Source organism: Phymastichus coffea, unplaced genomic scaffold (genome assembly GCF_024137745.1).
Source record: "Phymastichus coffea isolate CEN01 unplaced genomic scaffold, Cenicafe_Pcof_1.1 PCOF00137, whole genome shotgun sequence".
Lineage (NCBI taxonomy): Eukaryota > Metazoa > Arthropoda > Insecta > Hymenoptera > Eulophidae > Phymastichus > Phymastichus coffea.
The window spans coordinates 117,686-135,956 of NW_026706948.1; the positions used below are offsets into that span (position 1 = coordinate 117,686).

Sequence of the window (18,271 nt, forward strand, 5' to 3'; positions counted from 1 at the left end):
TGTTATTATTTTTGATATTGCTGAGGCAATTTTTCTTCTGTTTTTTAAAACCCTAAGAAGCTTCTTCACTCCAACATATCACTACGGGGCTTGCAAAAATTTCAATGTCACCCTTAGTTACGCCTGAGGCAGACGTAACCTCAAGTTGCTCTATTTGGTTTGCGAGCGATACTTAAACCAAGCAAGCAATTGGAAGGAAAGAAGTTTCTTAGCATTAACGGTGCGTGTTCTTCAATTATCTTTTATTCAATGTTACAAGAGCTTCATCGAGGACCTTGACTCAATGGTTTCGCCTCTTGTAAGTGGATATCCCGGACCTTGCCGAAATATCCACGCAAAGATAAAAAAATTAAAAATATCGCGATCGTCTTGTAGAATAATATCCTAAACTCTTGTTGAAATATTATTGCAATATTATTAAAAGACCCAAAAAAAAAAACGCGGAATTAAGCTTGTTAAAGAAGAAAGAGAAGAAGATAACTAGAAATATTGCGTTACTCACTTTTTATTTATTTTTTCCTGGGCCTTCTACACTTGGTATCTCTCACTATTATTCGGGCTACGGTAGACAATTGGTGTGTATAGCCCGCGTGGCCGCTTTTAAACCCTGAGGGTGGTTGGAAGGAATATCCCTCTCTTACTCCTCAGAACCGAGGAAGGCAGAATGGGCAGCACTTTTCTTATTGGCTTACAATTATCTTACCACTTTTCTCATTCGAGGTTCGGGTTCTAATTGGTGAGGTGGGGTAGGGGAAACTGTGGGCGTGGGCTTAAGACCCTTACCGGCTCTTATTCGATGGAATAGATACATTTATGGTTACACAAGTATCTATTTCTACTTGATTTTTAAGAATATTATTAATTTTCTAATTACGCAAAATCTTACAACTTAATTTGATAAAATTACGCCTTACATTACTTTTAAATGAAATTAATGAATAAATTTCAAATTCTATGTCTTCTTGGCTGGTTATTCAATTAATAAGCTCTAATTGACATTTTATTGTTACAATTATTGATAAGATAAAAATGTATATTGAATTTATGATTTAAACTGTAGCCATTAATATAGCTTTTAATTCATATTTACTTTTAAAAATTATCAAGATACAATTCTCTTATTTAATTATTATTGTGGAGTAGACAGATTTGAGTAGGATGGGTAAGAAAAGCTTGGGAGTTGAACGTTTACAAGGGAACTCGCACGCTTACTAAAAGTGCCAAAGACCGTAGGATAAGGTCGATACGACATTTGGATTGCACGTGTTTGGAAAATACTATAAAAAATAGAGAAAGCGTGGGAGCGAAAAAGTTGAAAAAATAGTAAAATCCTCTGCGAAAGGCAGTTAGTCCGTCTTTTGGGAACCTTTGCATAGTGCACGTGTTCGCTTTCCACGTTGTACTCCTATATTTTTTCACCAATTAAAGTATTTTACTAAATACAATCTCATTACTTGACTTATCACTTCATCAACTCAAGCCACCAATCCCACATTATCAATAAAATGTGTGTGTTGATCTTTTAATTTAGAGTAAATTTTAAACAAATAATTTTGAGAATTTTAAAATAAAAGTAATTACTATTTGCGTGTAATTTACTTATGTTGAATAATTTATTTACCATAAATCAATATAAATTAATGAACGTATAAATTAATTTTTGTATCACGTTATGAGCTGATATAGTGCTATTTATTAAAGAAGGAATATTTCAAATAACTATTAGTCCAGTAGACCTATTTAATAAAAACGGTTATAAAACTTGTGGATACATTTATCATTTAAATTGAAACTATAATTCTAATCAAAAAACACGCGAAAGGTTTCAAGAAGCTACAATTTTTATCTATCATTCTGTTGTTTTGCTACTTTATAATTTTTAATTTTTGTATAATTCTCTTTCCATGTTAAATTTTAAGCATCCAAAAAGGTGGAAAACGCTAGGAAAATCTTGAAACAGGATATAGCTAAAATTTCATGGTTCTCCTATGCTGTATCTAAACCTAGTTAAAAAAAAATTTTACGACTATTCTGCGAAGGGCCGGTGTGAGCGCGACAAGAGAGCTAGCGTCTTGTATCGCGGACCCTCTGGTCTGTCTCTCACTGTAAGAAACGATGTTCTGGCTTTTTCTGTTGGTATAAGAAATTTTTCTTTCTACCTTATTTCTGTCGTAATAAAACATTAAAATTAAAATAATTAAATTACTATGTAACGGCGGGCCGTTACATAGTAATCATTAATTTAAATTTAGAGTTATGTACTACAGCATATTGATTTTTGTTCGTAAGTAAGCACTTTTCTCGCATAATTTTCTGGGCGTGGCATAGGCTTTCAAAGATTACACTTGATAATGTCGTTTTTTTCAGTCTGCTATTGCACTCGAGTAATTCTAGTTCTTTGTGTGGTGAAACAATATTAAAAACTTATACATATCGATAAGTAATTTTTTCTAAATTTGTAATCTTTTAAACAAAAATAAGTAAAATGCATAAATATTCATGTGAATTATTAAAGATCGGGCAATAAAAATTACACACTGTGCATATAACAATGACTGCGAAAGAAAATATTTCTTCGGAAATAAAAAAAGCAACTCTTCCATTATTGATTTGTAATTGGATTTTTGGAATAGGTATTTTAGAATACCCCTTAGGACAACCACGTCGATTAATTAGTGGTCTATACATAGCAAGCAATTTAATTATTTACTGTTTACTCGCAATATATTCATACCAGTATACCATAGCATTTAGCCGAGAGATAGAAGCTAACGACAGTATTGCCAACGTTTTCTTTGCTAATTATATTTTTCTAACCATAAGTACTGTACTGCTAGGATGGCATAGAAGTAGGGTAAGAGTTTTATACAAATGTTGAGATACCTTCGTAATTTTACGAGTATTTATAATGACTTTGAAATCCAATATGTGAAAATAAATTTGTCATTTCAGAAAATACACTGTATTCTCGAGCGTGGCATTACAACAGATCAATATCTGCAAAAAATTGAAACAAAAACGGTTTATCAAAAAACCTTAAAGATACAATTACGAAAGCAATTGATTCATTTACTAATTATCGCTACAGCTGTATTAATGATTAATTTTACATTAATTTATAAGAAAAAACTATCAATCAGAGATATGGTATCTTTAATTTCATTCAATTATCCTTTAGTCAGTATGTCTGTTGTAGATGCAACATTTTTTCATTTTGTACAGTAAGTAAATAAGTTTTATTCACATGATGAATTGTAATTGAAATCATAGTTTATAACTATTTTTGCTAAGTACAGCTATTCGAAATTGAAATTCAAGAACCTTAATGATACTTTAAAGAATACACTAACAACGAGCTTTGATATTCCACAATACTTTAATACAATTAAATATTTTGAAAAACAATCTAATACAGAAGATGAATCATCAATAGTAAATACAATTAGTGATCAAAACTATACTATCAGTATGGCAAGGTACAATTGATAAGCCATATGCATGTTATTAAAATTGTGAGTACCGCCTTGTTACATGAAAATTCTTTTTTAATTTAACAGAAAAGCACATTTGCATTTAACAATTTTTTGTGAAAAGATTAATGAAGCTTTTGCGATTCATATTTTGATATCAGTGTTAGTTGCCATTTTTATGCTGACAATGAGTTTTTATCACTCTTATAATGTATTCACATCCGATATTAACAGACTTGACAGTTACCATGTTTATTCTATGATGGGTACTGTAATTATCTATAATTCTATAAAAATATACCTCTTTACAAAATGCTGCAATGATGTAATTCAAGAAGTAAGTTTAATTTTTAATTATAATGTAATCATCCATTTTGTGTTTAAAATAAAATATGTTTTTACCTGTAATACAGACTCTTAGAACGGGAGATATTCTTTCAAAACTGTACGAAGAAATGATTACTAAAGAGAGTAAGAACGAGGTAACTCTTGCTTTGGTTGCTTTCATTATATCAGATTGAATGTATTTCAATTAAAAAATTCTGATACTGTGAAAAAAGTAATATATTGGTTACTATCATTGGTATTTTGTCAGATTCGTAATTTTGAAATTCAATTGGTACACCATCCTTTACATTTTCATCTCTGTAATTTGATTGCACTGGACTATAGTTTAACTCAAAAGGTAATCCGTAAAAAATTAAGTATTTTACAGAGTACTTTCCTTGGATAAAATCTATTTATTAAAATTCTAAATAACGTAATTGGATTCTCCAGGTTATTGGAACTGTAACAACATATTTAGTGATATTAACTCAATTTGGAAAAGTTACACTTCGAATGCCGGAATAATATTGTATCAACTAACATAGTAGTAATTAATTAAAAAACTATTCAAAATCAACATACAAATAAATATTTCATTGAAATTAAATTTGAATTGGTAATATTTTATATAATATTTTATTATGTTATATATTATGTTATATATAAGTCAAAATTTATTAATCACAATTTAAAGGATATACCGAACTTTTTCTTGTAGCCTATCAATTGTAATCGACCAAAGAAGTAGGACAATGTTTTAGTTCGTGTAATATGGGAGATAATTAAAAAAAAAATTTCTTTGTGTTAGATATTCGGTATGTAGCTTTTAATAATTTATCGAATTTTCAGAAATAAAAAAGATAATTTACTATCCCTAACGTGTTATTACATAAAATATATGGAACCAAAAAAACCTCGATTTTGTCAAATATCTGTATTATTAACTACGCTGCAGTACGCTTATGATAGATATAATTTTACTTTGCAAATATAGGTTTTTCTACGGGCCAAATTATTCGTTTATTTTGTTCTATGTTACACCTTTTCAAAACTTTTTATTATACTTTGCGCAAACTTGTTTTGATACTATAGTGAACTCGCCTAAATTTACTATTTTCTTTAATAAGGTTTGAGAAGACTATAAATTTTCAAATATAAAAAATTATAATACATTTTTTTTATAAAAAAGTGATTTATGCCACTTTCAACCATATTATATTCATGGTCTAATTGATTCAAATACAATGGTTATGTAGTATATTGTTATGTGACGGAAAATAAATATGGTTCTGAATTGAAATTTGAGTATCAAAATTTCATTTTATCTCAATTGATACAGGTCATTTTGAAGATGACGAGAATAAAAAAATAGACTGCAGTATTATTGTTTTAACGCTTATTTTATGAAACTAGTAGCAAATGAATTGCTTCGTAAAAACAAGATATTATGCTTAATTGGATTTGTTCAGATTATTACCTATTACTAATCGATAATCTGATATTAGAATGTGTAAGATTAAAAGTTATGAATGTTTAATTCACGAAACTATTTTACTATAATACTCATTTTTCCGCTATTATATGTGTTATATAAAAAATGGGAAAATCTACCTTAGAAAAAAGTAATTTATTTTAAATATGTGAGTCAATATGACAAGAAATGAAAAAAAAGAAAACGCGTAAAACGTATCTGACGTCACTAATAGTCATTAAAATCTTAATATTTTATGATATTTTCTAGTTATTTTTTCATTAAAATGTAAGTATTGCGATTGAAAAAGCATAATTCACGGTTTCTAATAATGCGAACGAAATAAAAATAAAATGCTTCTTGATACTGTAATAGATAAAATAAATTTTGCAAAATTTATTACCAAATCCATTTATTACAGAAGCCCGAGAAACAAAGTTAATGGATTTTATATTAATAAAACATACTATGAGTACCAGGAAGTCAATATTATGACATTCATAATTTTAGTTATGTAGATACTAATTCTAGATAATTGATGTTTACAAAAATTATATCTATATATCATATGGATGTTATTTGCTGCATGATCATTAACTTCAGTCATTGCACTTTTACTGATGACAAAAATATTAACACATTCATATTATGACATTTATACAAAGTAATTGACTAACTCTGTTATTAATTAAGATAATCCAGCTAAAATTATTATGTCAAAGAAACATTATCTAAATGAAATTAAAAACGTGACCTTGCCATTATCTTTGTCCAATTCACTTTCAAACTATAAATATTTCCGAATTATCAGTAATAAAACAACACCGAATGCTCACAATATGTGTCGATTATTTTAGTTATGTTTACCTTTACCTCAATTTATTCAGTCCCGTATATTAAAGAGTTTAGACGAAGCATATTCTCTAATAAAATTATGGTCAAGATTTTCTTTGATGGTCATGTCTTCAAATTTTTTCGTTAGATAATAATTTTCATGATTTGTTATTTTCAATTTATAAATCTATTTTTATTTTGAAATATTCAATATTTGTTGATTTCACTTGACAAGTTTCTTAATTAACCAATCCTAAAATATGTCAAATATTATGTTTGGTTCTATGACAGATGTCGATCTTATTCTTTCCACAATTGAACGTTGAAAACAAAATTAAATTTGCAAGAAAATGTCAACTTTCTTAGTCAATGATCTATTTAATAAATGAATAAATGTAAATAATTCGCCATTTATAAAATTTATTCCACAGAATAGAATTACATTTAGACTTTACAAAATATTGTAAAAATGAATCAGGTTTTTGTATTACACGTATTGGTTTAAATGTTAGTGGTCAATGTTACGTTAACGGGCTGTTTTTATTCTTATACTCTTTTGAGATCTGAAAATATGAAATTCACGATTATTGATTTTTCACTATATTCGATTCTGTGGTTATACACCATAGTAGAGTTAATTTAAGAAGTATGTATTGATGTTCAGTGTTAATAATTTTTTTATTTGTTCATTTTATAGTAAACTTTATTCTGTTACTATGTTTTGTCCATTCACCACGAAAATATCATTGCAGAAGTGTACGATGAAAATATTAATGAAAAGTGTAAAAAGAAAATAATTTTATTTATTACGATATGTAAAAATTTTGTCTTTTGATAGCCAATGCATTTCTTTGAAGGAATTTTGAGTGTATCTTATATAAAATCAACTAATGCTTTATAATTGTAATTATCTTCCATAAAAAATATCATCAAAGTCTTTGGCAATTTGACATAATTGATTTTCAAAGTAACTATTTGAAAATCGCTAAAGTCTTATTATGAGTTCACGCATAGGGAGGGGGAGGGTAATTGTAAAAAAATCTTCCAGGGGTATAAACGAAAATGATGGAGCGCACGGTACATCTACAAAAAAAGAATAGAAAAAAACGAAAAGGCCAGTAGCGACTTTCATCTCTAGCAGACACATGCTCTGTTTTATTCCTTACGTTTTTTTTTTCTTTATTTTTCCCTTCACTAATCTTTTAGTCTTTTCTTTACGAAAGATGTTATAATAGCAATGGAAAATACTCTTAACCTCAACAATCAAGTAACTATTCAATAGAAATAACTTTAAAAAGAATTATTTGTTTTCTATACGTATAATCCAATCAGTTACTTAGCAATATTTGTAATTATTATAGATGAGACAATTTGAAATGCAATTAATTGAACGCCCGCTGAGAATCCATGCTGAGTACACAGCAACTGATTATAGCTTCATTCAAATTTTATAAATAATAGGAAAGTTATAGGACTGACTAATTTTATTATTGTTGGCTATTCAAACGATATCGATGTATTTAATAATATTAATTCAATGTGGAAATGTTTCAATTGAAATACCTAATGGCGTAAGCTAAATATAATATATTTATTCTATTTCACCGGTCCATGATAAATCGAAAAGTAATGTTTTTCAGTAACAAGTAATCCTGAATTACCAAGTACCATGCACATCATTATATTTAATAACTTCAGCTAGCTATTTTTGATGTTAGGTTTCTATAATAAGAGATGTTCAATTATTTAATTTTATCTTTTATCCTAATCTATCCCATTTTCTATGTGTGCATCTGTATTTTTGCACCACGAGAAGTTTTGAAATATTAGCGATTTCAGTAGAATGTATCGTTAAAAATAGAAGTGATTTATGTAAATCAATGTAATGATAATAAATTACTAGAAGAAAAATACAAAGCGCGGAATATAGTATACTATCTCCGATCTCTAGTAATCTAGCAATCGTGTGACCTTATTCAGTGACGACAGAAAGATCAAACCTAGTTATACGCTTTTAGCGCAGTTACCATGAGAATATAAAGAAACTTGTAGAGTATATACTTTATTGATATTGCATAAAGTACTTTTTAAGTAAAGGCCCCTGACAATAGTGAATTGCTTTGTACGCTTTAAAATAAAATATCGTCATGACAGTAAGAAAGGAATTCTCAAAAGTAGCCATTTTTGTCTACGCTACAAATTGGATTTTGGGTATAGGTGTAATACAATATCCATTGGGAACATTTCATCCGAAAATAAGTTTCGCGTATGCAGCAGTATTACTTTCTACTTATTGTATGCTAGCTGGTTATTCCTATCCTTATTTTCTCCATATGAGAACCGTTCAAAATAATATTTCAATTAATATTATGTTTTATTCCAACATTATCCTAACCATCGCTTACGTTGCTTTTGGATGGTATCGAAGTAAAGTAAGTTGAAGTGGGCACCAAATAAAATAGAAATGTCTAAAAAAATTAAGTTATATTTTTCCATCAGGGTTTGAGTATATGCGTTTCAAAGTTGCTTTTAGTTGATGAGCTATTGGACAAAATTGGCGTACCAAGGAATTACGCAGCTATGTACAAACAATCCGTCATCAGAACTTCTACCGGACTGGTCTTCATATTGTCGTGTATAACAGTTGATTCAATTACAATTTTGTCAAAAGATATGCCATTGGACAAGAAAATTCTGACTGCCTTTGTAGTAAGTTATCCAGTGATTGTAATGTTTGTCGGTGACTCTGGATTTTTACTAATTATAAGGAATGTATAATTCGATCTTGATACATCTGATGTATAATATTTTTGTATCAATAGTTGCTTTATTTTTATATTTCAACAGCCATCTATCTTGGAAGTTTCATAGTCTTAATGAAGTATTGAAAAATATGCTAACTAGTACCGACGATTCTCCGCAACACAAAAAAATAATAAAATTTCGTCATTGCGATTTGCAGAGTTATTCAAAGAAAGACAACTCATATATTATTGAAACATCTCGGTAAATTTTTACAACAGCAGCAAATTTTTACTAATATAAAAATAATAGCTTTAGTATGATGCCAAGAAAAGAATGTATCACAATATTACATGTCCGCATTGTGAAGCAATAAATGATTCTAAAATAAATGCAATATATTCTTACGTAAAATGTTTTCATACAGAAAAGTACACCTCGAGTTGGTCGAGGCAAGTCAAATGGGAAATGCATTATTTGGACTGCAACTTATTTTATCAATAGCGGTAACATTAATCATGATCACTTCGGAATTGTATAATGCATCTACATTAATAAGATATGGCGTGTCTCCGCATACACTTCACGTTGCTCTCATTGTATCGGCAGTTTGGATGATTTATTATGGAATTAAAATGTACGTTTTCAGCTGGACCTGCACTCGTTGTACACAAAATGTACGTTCTAAGAAACTTGAAAAAATTAATTTTCTGAATCGTAAATGAGAGCTCGTGCTTATTGATTTTAGGCCAATGAAACTGGTGATGTAATCGCTGAATTATACGATGAATTGTTCATCAGCTCTCAAACACGACAAGAGGTAGAATATACGCTATAATCACTTAAAAACGTAATAAATAATATACTGATGGCATTAATTTGACATAGCTAAGAAATTTCATAATACAGCTGTTAAAAGTTCGTGTGCATTTTACTGCTTATGGATTTATTGATATCGATTCAACATTGATTTATGTCGTAAGTATTATGTGCACCTTGCAATTTTGAGAATTAATTCAATAAATTTGAATGCATAATTGTTTTTCTAGATGATAGGGTCGATAACAACTTATCTGATGATTTTAATTCAGTTCAGAAATCTAGCTGACAACGATAATTATGGCATAACGTAGAATGACAATTTCAAGTTTTTTTAACTCAAAATTACATATGACTTATTTCACTTATCTTAACGTTAAATCATGATATTGTATTGATTGTCATATGGCAAATAATATCACGTATTAATCTAAATAAGAATGTGTATTTTAAAAATCTAGAACGTAAACCGTCATAATAGTTTACACTTATACTTTCATACTTTTTGCACAAAAAAAAACACGTACAACGATTGAACGACGTTTGGTATATGATCAAGTAATAACTACAGACTTCAAATAATTTCTTTACATTCAATGCGATGCCATGAGTGAAATGTCTAGAATCCTGTAAATTATGTTCTGCGAGAATAAATGCGTGAATTTATAGTTTTAGGCTGCTATAATATAATAATGTAAATTATTAATATAATAATTTATAGTACCGAAGCAAGGTAACGCAAACTACTAATGTTTTTTTAGAATTGTATTAACAAAGATACCATTCTAAATTGATGAGATTTGCTTTCTTTCAATACATATACGGTCTGAAGGAAGTCATAATAAAATTAGTGTAGGCCAACAGTTCTTTAGAATCAATTGATGTACCAAAAAATTACGCAACAATATGTAAACGTTTTATTATTAATTAGTTTCTGGTTTCTTTAAGTTGACATTCTCAACGATTAGTTCTGCACTGTTTGTTTCTGAAAAGTGTCTTTTCAATAAAAAATTGCTAACATCTTTTGTCGTGTATTATCCAATAGTTATTATTTACATAGTTGATTCGACATTTACTAACAAGACAAGAAGGATTTTTACTTTCAACATTTCAATTCGTTTAACAGTGCCCCATTAGTTGTCTTTTGTTCACACTGATGATTTAATTTAATTTTTACTTTCTTATATACACTTTTAATTTTTAGTCTATTGAATACATAATCCACTGGAAATATAATTAACGAATTATATTATGAAACTTATGCTATTATCTGTGCGATACACGAGATGAGGTAAAAAATCTATTTAATGAAATATTTGCGTAATTCTTTATAAAAAAAAAGCAAAATCAAAATTTCATTTAGATCATAAACTTTAATGTTCACTTAATAACAATGCAAATACAAATTACTGCTTGCAGATTTATAAATCTTGATTTATCAATAATTACTGTAGTAAGCATGTCAAAGTATTATCAAGTTTCAGTCAATATAAAATCAGTATAAAACTTGCATTTTAATTTGCAGATGATGGGATCCATATCAATGTACAATATAATTTTAGTTCAACTAGAAAAAGGTTTAAATATCATCATGTCTATTGCAAATATTACGAAAATGACATAATACTATTGTCAATAATTTTTATAAAATAAATTTATCAACCTATAGTAAATATATCAGCATCTATAATAAAAATATCATCGCGTCTTAAAAATAATCCAAACAAATTTAAATGATAAAATCTATAGACACGTATCCCTCACGAGTGAGAGCTAGCATAATTGTTAATAAATACAGAAATGTATGAATCTCAAGTTCGATCACTATAAGTGTAATATTATTTGCAATATAACAATATGGAATGTATAGCACATTTGTCGACATAGAAAAATAAAAATATCTATAGTAGAGTAGGTGACTCGCATAAGGGAGTGTCACATGCAAACTTGCAATATAAGCACATTTGCTTGAGGTTTTGGTGATCCCTGCCGGTCATAAAGAAAACAATGTCATCGCAGATCAATAAGAAATTAATTGTGCTAATAGCTAGCGCAAGGTAAACACGCAAGGCTCAGTGGTATTTTCCGATTCAATCTTTAGACGTATAATCATATAGGATTCACCATCTTGCTTTTTAATCTTGAAGCAATACTTTCCATAAATTCACTGGTGTCCTTTCGTTTTCCTGCGAATTATTAAAATATCGAACATTTTTATAACAATAAAATTTATAACTGAACCATATATATATTTTATGAAAGAATAGCTTGAAATAGTTGTAAAAGGTTTTCTTTTAACATACATCGAACGAAATGGTTACCTTCGAGCCAATAAGAAAACAGTTGTTTCCATTACGAGTGATCAATTGGATGTTTGGAATCGGTATTTTTGAGTATCCGTTAGGCTATCCACATCCTATTTATAGTATGATTTATTCGACGGGTTGCCTAACGATTTATTGCACAATTTCTTTATTCAATTACCAAGCAATCATTGAAATGTGTACTGTTGAAAGCATTCATCTGCCTATACAGATTCTTTACTTTTCTCAAGTTGTCATGACCATAGGTATTATGATTTTAGGACGGCATAACAGTGAAGTAAGATACGAAAATATGTATTTTCAATCGGTGTTATATTTTCGTTTTTATATTGTTTTTCACAGGCTACACGCGAATATACGTTAAAAGCCTCTTTGGTGGATTACCTAATGGAGAAAATAGGATTGGATATCAATCCGAAAAAACTATTTAGAGTGCAGGTGCGGAATATGATACCATCTTTGATATCCGTTTTAGTCATAACTGTCGCCAGTTCAGCAGTAGTAATTTCTGAAGACTTACCATTGTTTAAAAAAGTAATAATGGGTATTGCGCTAAATTATCCTACTGTAGTAATGTATATTGCAGATTTATCGTTTACGAATATTGTGAGGGAAGTATTTGTAATTGTCTTAGTTAGTGAGGAATATTCAGCTTTGAGAATTGAAAAATTATTCTTATTTTCCTTGCCACATGCAGCTGTGCTAGCTATCGTTTCGAGGGATTAAATAAGTTATTGGAGAATATGACTAGAAACTTGACCAAATTTTCCCATTATAGATTTAGGAAACCAATAAGCGAGATGAAAAAGATTAATGCTAGAATAGTCAATCAGGCACAAAAAAATCACGCGCAGACTATCACGCAAGCTAGGTCCGTAAATATACTTCATTATTAAAAGATGAGCAATAATTTTTTGAGACTTGGAATAAAATAACATGAATTTTCTCTAAGGCAACTCCATCTACAACTCACCAAATTATGTCAAGATGCAGATAAACTGTATGGACTTCAAATAGTATTGTCTATTACAATTGCGATTGCAGTGATAATCGGAAAAAAGTTCTTAAATACTCTATAATCTTAGTTTCAATTTTCAAGCAAATACATTAAATCTTTATTAATTTTCTTTTTTGTTACAGTCTATCAAGACTGGAGATATTATAAATAGGCTTTACAATGATCATGAAACAGACTGTGAAACGCAAAGAGAAGTGAGTCATTACATATAATTAAAACACATTATTAATCTTAAAATTCAAATTATACGATTGATCGATAAATTAGCTATATGATGAATTACCTTTCTCGTTGCAGATACGCGAATTTAATGTGCAGCTTATACAAGATCCATTAAAATTTACAGCATATGGATTTGTTAATCTAGATTATACTTTGATACACGGGGTAAAGAATATATTATAAGAACGTTTATAGATTATAGAGATCTGCAAACGAGGTGGAGATTCTTCATTTTTTCACAGGGACTTATATTAAATGATTTAATTTTTAGTAATACTTTTTATTAAACTTGATAAAAATTAGCGTCTAAATTAGATCCTCTTCTTGATCCGACAAAATGGTACATTTTGCCAAGAAAGTCTTTCCATCTCATTCACACAGGAATGCACAGAATACCAGAAATACTGGCATTGAATACAATCTTTTGTTTTATTTATTTTTGAAAGTGCGTATGATTAATGTTTAAAACATTTTATTTTCAGATGATAGCCTCGATAACCACATATTTGATGATTTTAATACAACTTGACAAACTGCACACAGTGACGAGTCTCAAGGATAATTTTAATAAAATATTGCATAACTAGTAATAATAATTAAAAATCTGAGACACTTTGCTATTGCCACAGTATTTAAGAAATTAAAAATTTGCTTACGTCATACATCAAATTATTGAGTTATTTTTGTATAGAGCGAGTTTAAGTAGTTGCGTGCGAGATGGCGTTTAAGGGTCCTACAGATATTATGACACCGATAAAACACTCGCTGGAAAATGACACGGAGTTAGTGTTCTATAGTGCATAGATTAATTAAATGATATAATCCATAGGATAACTAAGTTAATGCGCGTTATTGGCTTCAAACGGGTACTGTTAAGATTATGGGGGTTTATTCGGAAAGCTGCAAAATGCATAAAATGTCGAAATTTGAAAGAATATAATTCTAAAGTAGCCTAGGTTTTGTGTATTTTCATTTGAATCTTTGGATCACATATCATCCAAACGATCTGCATGACAGGCTACCAAGCTACCGTACGATCTCCGCAGTGGAATTGAAGTGTCAAAATGAACAAATCTAGTATTGACAGATTTGCAAATAAAGCGATCAACTTATTGTTATTTTTCTCAACAATCGTTTCTAAGTAAGGTATATCACTAGCTGTTAAACTGGAACTGTCAAGTCCATGTGTAGCATGCATGTAAACGTTCAACTGGGCCGCATACGAGGGTGACAAACACTTAATTCCGGCTAGCTATTTTATCTTTCATGGCATCTGAACAATATTTGCTACGACTTCGATAAGAGATAGCGTGATGTCGACCAAGACTTATTATGCCTACGGGAGTGGCTAGAAATAATTAAAGTTAATTTGCTGAGCCAAAGGTCACGTCAACTTTAACCGACCGAGGGCTCCATAACAGCATCAGAAACACTGTCCGACGCGCTGCTTAGTTCATTCTGACCGACGCTCTGAGCCGGTTGCGTCGATGCCAAACAATCGTATAAACTGATCCTGGCTGAGTCTCGTGCGCTGCATACATAGTGTCAATCCACTTAACGGATAGAATTAGCAAAAATAACATTAACAAACGAATAAGTGTGACTGTCATCGAGGAACTCGGAAGACAAGTGAAATGAGGAACTCCGAAAGAATAAATAGAATAGCCTACACTTTGTGCATTTGTAATTGGATTATTGGACTGGGCGTTATTCAATATCCACTAGGCAATCGCCGTTCAACACTTAGCTTAGTATATTCGTCAATGTGGGTCATAAGTTACTGCTCAATCTGTGCTGTGGCATATCCGCACATGATGAACTGGTCTGCCGATAAGGGCACATTGGCAGTGACTTTGCAGCTTCTCTTTTGTTCAAAAATTGTCCTTACCGTTGGCGTGATTGTACTTGCGCGGTTTCGCAGCGAGGTAATATCATTTATTTGGGCGTTTAGCGCTTGGTCATTAAAATAATATCTCTCATGACAAACGTTCGATGGCATTCCGAAGGGTACGTTCAAGAGCATAAAAGAGGCAATTATGGTGAACGACCTGATAGAACGTATAAGTGTCAATATTAGTGATAAAAAGATGAGAATAGCTTACGTAGGTAAATTGACAACGTACGCAATACTCGTCACCGCTTCCGTAACAGTTTATGCTCTTTCGATAACCACGAAACCAGCACCATTGTATGCAAAAATCTCGGCTGGAATAACACTTAGCTATCCTGTGGTTATAATGTTTGTTGCTGACATGACATTCGTCATTCGAGTGAGGAAAGTATTCATTTTATTCTAATCAATTATGTCCACCAGCATATTACGATTTTATGCGTGATCAAGTAATTTTACTTCACTGTTTGCTAAATATAGTGTCGTTGGTCGTAAATATCAGATCTTAAACGAATCTTTGAAAGGCATCCTGACTAATGAACCTGATGCATCAAGACATAAACGTTTGGTAAATTATCTAACAAATGAAGATCATAAATTAACTCTCGATGTAATCAGCCATACTGTCAATAACCCAACAAGCTTAATAAAATTAGCAAAGTAATATCATATATTTTTTACATCTATTTAAATAGTTTACAATGATACAAAGCTTTTTATTTTTATAGGACTATTCATTTACATTTAACAAAAGTGTGCGAAGAAATAAATGATACATACGGGCTACAAATATTGCTCTCAATTATTGTCGCATTTGTTGTCATAACTGGAAACGTATACATATCTTATATTTTACTGCAGGACGGTTATAAAAAAAGACATTTAGCATTAAAAGCAATTGCCAATTCGGCAGTATGGATCCTCTATTACGCTATCAAAATTTCTAATTTTACTCGAGCTTGTAGTCAATGTAAACAACATGTGAGCTGTACATTTAATACATCATTTTATTCACAAAATAGGTTCAATAAATTTAAAAAATCACGATGTTGAAGATCAACCCTTAGGATAAACACCGATCTGCATATTTTTTCAACATTTCGACTCATATTTTCGAATTAAAATGTCATATCAACCATTTTTCTTGTTGTAGAAACTTTATTGTCAACAATTTCAAAAATACACGATCGATAAATTGCAATTATTTAAAAAAATTGTTACGTTCTTCATCTCTTTACCAGTAGAACACATCCTTAACTTAATTTAGGATGTATTACCCTAGAAGAGGCTAAGAAACTGTCAGAGAAACGAATTGAAAAAAATACAGACCAGTGTTTGATTTAAGGGTTGACACTCATAGTTAGATAGTTTTTGAGGGTAAATACAATAAACGTGCAATTTATTATAAGAGAAATTTGTAATTTTAGTCCATCGAAACGGGAGATCTGTTGAACAAATATTACGATGATCCATTCGCCAATGAGGAAGTTCAAAGTGAAGTACGTACGATTTTTATTTACCCAGCATGTTTCTTATATACAATTGAAACATCTTCTATAGATAAGGGATTTCAACATGCAACTGATACAAAGGCCAGTAAACTTTACAGCTGCAGGATACATTGCGCTTAATACGCATCTTATGCAGATTGTCAGTGTTTATATTTACAAATTCTCGTACAAGTTGTCCGGAAAATTATTCTGAAGTAAAAATGTTTTATATTTTAGATGGTGTCTACGATTACAACTTATTTAATGATTTTAATTGAACTTGGGAAAGTGCACTAGGAATAGCATCCAGCAGCCAATATTAGCGAGGTTTCAGCGAAAGATATCGGAAGGTCGCTTAAACGACATACGTACATTAGAGTAAAATTACATGAACAGGAATTTTCATTTATTAATAAGACGTAAGAATTTGCAATAAATGTTCCTACCATAAAAAAGCGAAATTATATGTGATTCACTAAATTTTCGTAACAGCAATATGGATTGATAAAGTAAGTTTTTAATTATTGTTGAAAGGCAATTTGAAACGAAACGTTAAAACACTATCACAATACACTTGTACAAAATAATAGTTTAGTTGACAATAAGAACCAGTACAAAAAGTTAAATAATGTTCGTATATATAAAAAAAATGGTTAAGAATCAATAAAGCAAAAGTTAGGTATTCAGATGAAAAATGAGAATCAATATTCAAGTACATAAATATACAACAGAAACGTTACCGAGAAACAACTGAATTGTTGTGGAGACTGTTAATAAAATTCACCATGCACATCGACAAATAAAAATCAATATTAATTCTGTTTAAAATTAAGTTGGGATTATAATGTTCTAGATAGAACTATTGTCGAATGAGTAGGTAAATTTATAAATAAAAGCCACGTAAATTCCAATTTACATAAGACAATGTCACGTAAAACGTAAAAGTAGATATTTAGAATTCGTATTGTGACTTACTGCAATATGGACTTTTCGAAAGCAATTGCATTACAAAAATTTAACTTCATGACATCAAATAATCAGAAAAGAAGAAACTTTGCAATTCATCCGTATCGGCAATACTTTGTCTGTGACGGAAGTGCAACTTTTCCTAACGATACAAGTTACTAATTTGTTATGTATTACGAAATTGATGAAATATAGATATATTTGATAATAGATGAAATATTCAACTTAATTACAAAAGATAAGTGCCAGTATCTTTGGTTGATCGATTGAACACGGAAATGGATCATTAGTAAAGCTTTAAAGAAGTACTGCCGATTAAACGTCTGATAAAACGCTTGGAAATCAATCGATAGGCGTACAAGCAGCAATGCAACTCTCTTGGCAGCATAGTCAATTAAGAAACAATTCCGATAGAAGCAATTCGAGCAGCCCAGATGATCAATTAGACTGACGCGCCGAGCCCTGATCGGTTGTCTCTCTCGACCCTCTGTAAGAAAGCTCCGATGCGTGAAATTCGTCAGTTTGTCGCTCGACACCACGGAACTTTGTCAATCAATGCTGCATCTCGAGAGATCGCGCTGCAGTAAGCAGAACGAGAATGAACACGATAAATGCTCGTGAAATGTAGGTGCATTAATTGGGTATTAGAGGCGTGAGCCGAAGAGAAGCGAGCAAGCCACCTGCTACTCTTGGGGAG

The 18,271-nt window shown here is 30.4% G+C and overlaps 2 protein-coding genes across 2 annotated transcripts; both read left to right on the plus strand.

The window, feature by feature from the left end:
* The first annotated feature begins 2,440 nt into the window (after window positions 1–2,440).
* On the plus strand, window positions 2,441–13,871 carry LOC131671887 (uncharacterized). Its single transcript, XM_058948673.1, has 12 exons — window positions 2,441–2,854; window positions 2,953–3,221; window positions 3,297–3,476; window positions 3,705–3,807; window positions 3,884–3,952; window positions 8,602–8,811; window positions 9,065–9,108; window positions 9,272–9,521; window positions 9,593–9,664; window positions 13,303–13,392; window positions 13,710–13,769; window positions 13,857–13,871. The coding sequence occupies exons 1-12, from the start codon at window positions 2,552–2,554 to the stop codon at window positions 13,869–13,871; spliced, it is 1,665 nt and encodes a 554-aa protein (XP_058804656.1). The 5' UTR covers window positions 2,441–2,551.
* A 990-nt stretch (window positions 13,872–14,861) lies between these two features.
* Window positions 14,862–17,074, plus strand: LOC131671888 (putative gustatory receptor 28a). The gene is made up of 7 exons (XM_058948674.1): window positions 14,862–15,152; window positions 15,234–15,466; window positions 15,599–15,778; window positions 15,847–16,099; window positions 16,546–16,617; window positions 16,679–16,768; window positions 16,846–17,074. Exons 1-7 carry the CDS (start codon window positions 14,862–14,864, stop codon window positions 16,903–16,905), a joined length of 1,179 nt encoding a protein of 392 aa, XP_058804657.1. The 3' UTR covers window positions 16,906–17,074.
* Window positions 17,075–18,271: the final 1,197 nt, after the last annotated feature.